The 6,000-nt window shown below is 41.7% G+C and overlaps 1 protein-coding gene across 2 annotated transcripts; it reads left to right on the top strand.

The window, feature by feature from the left end:
- On the top strand, positions 1 to 5,741 carry gng7 (guanine nucleotide binding protein (G protein), gamma 7). 2 transcript variants are annotated; one of them, XM_086095293.1, is made up of 5 exons: positions 6 to 149; positions 310 to 447; positions 2,199 to 2,289; positions 2,585 to 2,700; positions 3,576 to 5,741. In XM_086095293.1, exons 4-5 carry the CDS (start codon positions 2,620 to 2,622, stop codon positions 3,699 to 3,701), a joined length of 207 nt encoding a protein of 68 aa, XP_085951419.1. In that variant the 5' UTR covers positions 6 to 149; positions 310 to 447; positions 2,199 to 2,289; positions 2,585 to 2,619; the 3' UTR covers positions 3,702 to 5,741. The 2 variants fall into 2 exon arrangements, with proteins under 2 accessions (XP_085951420.1, XP_085951419.1); XM_086095294.1 differs by lacking the exon at positions 310 to 447 and having other exon boundaries at positions 1 to 149.
- Positions 5,742 to 6,000: the final 259 nt, after the last annotated feature.

Raw genomic sequence — 6,000 nt, 5'->3', positions numbered from 1 at the left:
TGGACAGACGCTAGAGGGAGCGAGGAGGCGGAAGACGAAGAGGGGCGAGTGGGGAGGACGTTTGGCGTTTGGCTCCTTGTCGACGACAGGAGAGGCTTCTGACGCAAGCAGCCGACTGGCCCTTTAAATCACCAATAGCGCATTCCGAGGTGAGTTGAACCACATTAATCGCTCCTTTCCCGATCACTATTTCCAACGTGTGTGTCCCCCCCCCCCCCCCCCACGTACATGCACGCGCACGCCGACTGACTGTGGTGCCCCTCGCACGCCCGGCCTCCCCGCCCCCCTCCCTCCATCCCCGGTCCCTAGCGGCGGAGGCGGACTCCATCTGTGTCACGAAGCCGGATTTCCCCAGCCCATCGCCGGCTCGGAGAGACCGCTGCTTGCCGGTGTTGGACTGTGGCTGTGAGGAACATTTTTGCTGACCGAACCGGACCGCGCACACAAGTAGGTCCAGTTGCAAAATAGCTTAACATGAAGGCATGTGGCCACTGTGACTTTTCGACCCCCACCCCTCCACACCTTCTCATCTTTTAGCTAAGTGACACCCATTGGGCCCTGTTGCAGGGAGCCTCCCCCCCCCCCCCCCCCCACACACACACACCCCACCCCAACACCACGCTCATTCGTGTTCGCGTGTGTGGACTTCCGAAAAGGGACGCGCTGTTCCAGTCGTGCAAACCCCCGCATTGTGCTTGTCCTCCACGGGCCTGCAAGCGCGTGCATCGTGCACGTCGGTTCCGAAGCGGAGGCCCGTTCGGATCGATACACAATTGATGCATATTGCTGTGTGTGCGCGACTGCGCGTACGTGTGCTTGCGTGGTTTCATTGTGCGTCAAAAATCGTATTGTGTGTGTGTGTGTGGGCGCGCGCGCGCGCGTGTGTTTTGCTTGTAATCACCAAGAGAAAGTTTGCAGGGGGATCAACAGGCTGAGCACATTAATTATTGCCACAATTAAATAATGATAACAACAACAACAATAATAATAATGATAAATGATAATAAATTATATATGTATCAAAAGTAGTAGTGGTTTCGGTATATTGTATCAGTTGGGTACTTATACTGGTATGGGTCTGAAAAAAAAGTGGTATCAAACATCCCGAATTTTTAGATTACATTGTTAAATTATCTTTTATTTTATTTTTATTTTTTTTTACAATAATGCATATTTTTAAAATGCATTTTTAATGTGTTTTAATGTTGATTTTAGCGGCGGAATCCAAAATTTATCTCAGTTTTTCTCTGTCACGTCAAGTTTTGGAACTATAGGTCCCTATTTCCTTTTCTTTTTAAACACACACAAAAAAAAAACACTTTATAGCACAGATAAGAGCTGACCCTTTAAATATGTTCAAATATTGACAAGGAAATATGAAAGAAACAATTTTAGGGCAACACTATTATGGCTACTCAGCGAGTAGCAATTAATGCTACTATGCTAGCTTTCTGTTTGCAAACATTGCTAGTATATTGACCTATTGGGAGCTGCACACTCTCACTGACTGCACAAACAAGTTGCTGTACATGCGTCCAATCATATAATCAGTTTTTCTGGACATTTTTTAATCATCATGCTAAATTTAGTTTTCATCTGCATCAAAATCAAACTCAAGAGATTTTCCCCCCAAATTGTTTCCTGGACATTTATGGCAAACTATGTAAGTGTTAGTTAGCACAACATGCTAGCTCCATTCCAATTTGCTGAGTTGTTTTGCCTCATATCTTTAAGATATCTTTAATTATGTAAACTCATATCTTTGTTGTATAGTGCAAGAAAGCCAATTTTGCCAAACTGCAAAACTTGAAATATTTTGTTGAATTGGCCAACTTGTTAATGTTATCAAAATATGTTGGCTTGAAATTTTTAGTTAGCCAACTTAAGTGTCGTCACCAGTTCGGATCAGAATAATGATACATGCAAGCTCTCTCTCTCTTTCTCTCTCTCTCTCTCTCTCTCTCTCTCTCTCTCTTTCTCTTTCTCTCTCTTAATTAAAAAAAGCTAGTCCACACTTTCAAAGTGGAGTAATTAAACTGTATTCTCCCGAGCCAAGAAGGGTGACGATCTGTGTGTGAGATGACACCTGGATGATATGACGTGTGTTTCGATGACCCCGATTGGTTGCGCAACATCCAAAGTTGAGTTACTAAATTGGGAAATACCCCTTCTGGCTGACGGTTCGACTGTTCCCGCAGGAAGACGTCAATGTGAGCCCACCTGCGCAGTGTCCCGCCTTCGCTGACCTTCGACCCCATCTTCATCCAACTCCTACCTGACATCATTCGGGTAAACCTGCGTTGAATCACTTTGGGTTTTTTATGCATTTGATATTGAATAGAGAGTAGTAAATGTGCAGATGAACCTCTTGGCTCAATTGAAACTTGAAAAGTAAAAAAAAATAAAAAAAGAGAGAGAACACTTTCATTCTAATTTTGTTATTTGTATGTAATAATTAAAATAAAATAGTAGCAATTGGTCTACTGGATATCTATTGATATCTGGTGTACCTAATGTTGCGGCCAATGAGTGTATATGACAGGTTTGTGTTTATTTACAAGGTCTGTGTCTTTCTTTCACGCAGTTTTCTGCAGTGTTGGTGCATTCTGATGGATAAGAATGTCCACCACTAATAATATCGCGCAGGCCAGGAAACTTGTGGAGCAGCTGAGGATCGAGGCGGGGATTGAAAGGATTAAGGTATTGCATAGATTAGTATGTATTTATTATTGAATACTGTGAACCAATGAAAATCCACAAAAAAATGGATGTCCCGCCTCGGGTTGTGCAATTAATCGAAATTCAATTACAATTTCAATTATTACACTACACAATTACAAATTCAGCTTTATTGTTAAAGAAGATTATCAATACTAATTTTTGAGTTGTTTAAATTTATACATTTGCACCTTAAACATTTTTTTTTAAATAACTAATTTAATTATTTGGTTTTATCCCAAAATAACTTGCATAATTATAGTGTTTCAAATAATTTTATTTATATTGTCTTAATATTTTTTATTTGTTTTGTTTTTTACATTTAAACATTTTCTTGTTTTATACAAAAGAACATCATATTGCAGAGCACATGTTTGTACCATAAGGAACTTAATTTTTAATTGGTCTTAATATTTTTAAATGCGTATACATTTTCTTGTTTTGTACCCAAAAAATAAATCATTTGAATAATCGTGATTTCAATTATTGCCAAAAATAATCGTGATTATTATTTTTCCCAAAATCGAGCAGCCCTCGTCCCGCCCCTATAAGGGGTTTGTAATTACATAGAGAGGCCACAAGATGGCAGCAAATCACTTAAAATGGATGGTACATTTTAAAGTGGAGTTCATCTTTTTAAATCAAAACTAAATTTTCTGATTCAAATCGGCAAATCATTTTTCTACTGCACATTGTTGTCCAATATATGGATTATCACCGATATCGTGATATTATTGACACCTTCTCGCTTGACTTCTTCCTTCATCTGTCATCTGTACTCACGTGCGTCCCTCAAACACACCCCCCTCCCCCCTCCCCCCTCCCCCTCCCGCGCCTTACCCTCCTCTCCACGTCAGGTGTCCAAAGCGGCCGCTGACCTGATGAGCTACTGCGAGCAGCACGCTCGTAGCGACCCGCTGCTGGTCGGCGTTCCCACCTCCGAAAACCCTTTTAAGGACAAGAAGCCCTGCATCATCCTATAGCTGCGCACCACGCGCACGCGCACGCACACGCACACAACACAACACACACACACACACACGCACTCCCGAAATAGCCTCTCTGGAAAAGCGCCATAATCTGCTCTTGAGTGTGTGAGCCAAGGTGCTTTGGTCTAATATTCACATAATGCTGGTCAACTATCTCCCAAGTGTCGTCTAAACTCGAAGGGGAAGCATTTATTTTGGGGGTGGAGTCAGAAATTGGGGGCGGGGACAAGGAGACATACAGGATGTAGTTGTCCGGGGGAAGGAAATGTTGACGTTTTGTCTTAAGGTGGCTCGTGTGCAAAGTAGCGACAGAATATTAGTTGGCGGCTTTTTGAGGTAGTGTCAGAAGCCCCTTTCACACTGTCATCCTGCGCGAGAGGTTCTGGTTCAATTTAGCGGTACGGTATTATGATTCGAATCCATATGGTACGGCAGTAGCATTTGTACTCTTTCCTAGAATGCATCAAAAAAACGTCCCATCGATTTGTACCGATTTATATTTGGCGTTCATCTCTGATGTAACGATTCGATTGAGTTCATCAAATCAACAAGGATTCAAATCGGTTTTCCGTACGCCTCCAGTACTTATACCTTATTGTTGTTGCGTCCGTTTGTGCCAAAAAATAATTCAGCTAGCGACGGATTTCACTGTCCTGAACCGTACAGCGCGTACCCAGCGTTTGTTCAACCGACCACGATGGGAACGTAACAATTCCCGGCCAAAAAAATAACCAAAACGAAATAACTTCCTGCTTGTTTTTTGTCTAGATTTGAACGTGACAAATATGAAAGCTGCTTCCTTTGCGTTGATTGTAAAAAAAAAAAAAAGAAAACAAGAAAAGGAAGAAGAAGAGGAAAAAACGAGTGTACAAACTTTCTTTCATCTTTGTGATCAGTTGAAGAGTAGCCATTTTCATTTCTTCATTTTTAACGAAGCTTCATCCAACCTGCTCAGTGGAATGTTCTTTTTTACCCTGCAACGTGTTTGTCAACGTAAAAAAAAAATGTCCTTAAGTTAAAAATGGCTTTTTATTGAGTAGCAGTGACGTAAGAAAGGTAGCAACGGCACAGGGTTGCAGTCAACCTGGTCATTTTTTCCGGTAAAATTGACGCAGAAACCTTCTCGTTTGGGGGTAGCATCCGAAGCCCCTTTCTCACTGTCCATCAAAGCCAGCAATTTTTTTATTTTATTTTTATTTTTATTTTTTTTGGTTAGCTGTTCTGCGAGGAGCCAGTCAAGCCGGTCATGTTCCCCATTAGGAGGAGGTTAGTATTAGATGCCCCTTTCAACATAACGCTACTAAAGTTGACCTGGAAATCTTGTAGCTTTGGATTGTAGTAATACAGTATCCCCTTTCACACTGCCCAGGAAATCTGGAGTTTTCATATTTTTTTCTTGGGTCGCTGCCCTGTGGAGAAGAAAAAAGAAGAAGAAGAGCGGTAACAATGGCAATGGGAAGTCACCCCAGTAAATTTCCAGCTTTAGAGGTAGTACCAAAAGCCCCTTTCACACTGTCCACCAAAGCTGAGTTTTCCACATCTTTTCCCTGGGTTGCTATCCTGAAAGGTAGCGAAAGAACAGCGGCACAGAGTTGACCCTGCCTTCTTTTTTCTTTTTTAACAGCTGTGGACGTGTAGTATCAGAAGTGACTTTCACGCTAGCCGTCCAGCTGACGTTGGCCATCTTACATGCCAAACGTTCTGATTGGCCTGTTGTCAGTCCGCATCCTCGTTGTGCCGTGTGCGTGTGTGTGAAAATGGTACATTTCATACTTTTCATATCAAAACTTCACGATGTCCGCCGGGAACACCGCCTTCGGATTTGAGTTGGGTTTTTTGGTGTTCATTTCCATTGCCTTGATTGATGATTGCGAGGAAAATCTATTTTTTTGTAAGTGTTTCTCTGATGTGCCATACATACATAAGTCATGTTTTTCCTCGCACACTGTTAATATTTTGTGGATATTTGTTGTTGAAGCAAAAAGATATTGACAAGTAGATGACATTAATAAAAAGATGATATATTAGACATGCTCTTCTGTTGTCGTTTTTTTTTTTTTTAACGCTCAGATTCTGAAGTTGGCGCTGTTTTTCCTCCATTTAGAGCTCGGCAATGAATGGATGTATTTTGTCACTGAAGAGGTCTATTCTTCAACAGTGTTATTATATTTTTTCACAAAATGTCGTCTCTGGCAGAAAATATGTGTGCCCCTAAAATGTCCCGTTAGAGACCACTGTGCTCCTAATAAAACTTATAGTAAAGGAGGAGTACTGAATAGTGATAAATCTGACA

This window comes from Leptonotus elevatus, chromosome 14, assembly GCF_054856555.1.
Source record: "Leptonotus elevatus isolate MCC_2025b chromosome 14, RoL_Lele_1.0, whole genome shotgun sequence".
Lineage (NCBI taxonomy): Eukaryota > Metazoa > Chordata > Actinopteri > Syngnathiformes > Syngnathidae > Leptonotus > Leptonotus elevatus.
The sequence above is the reverse complement of the archived record's forward strand: the minus strand, read 5'-3'. Positions and strand labels throughout refer to the sequence as shown.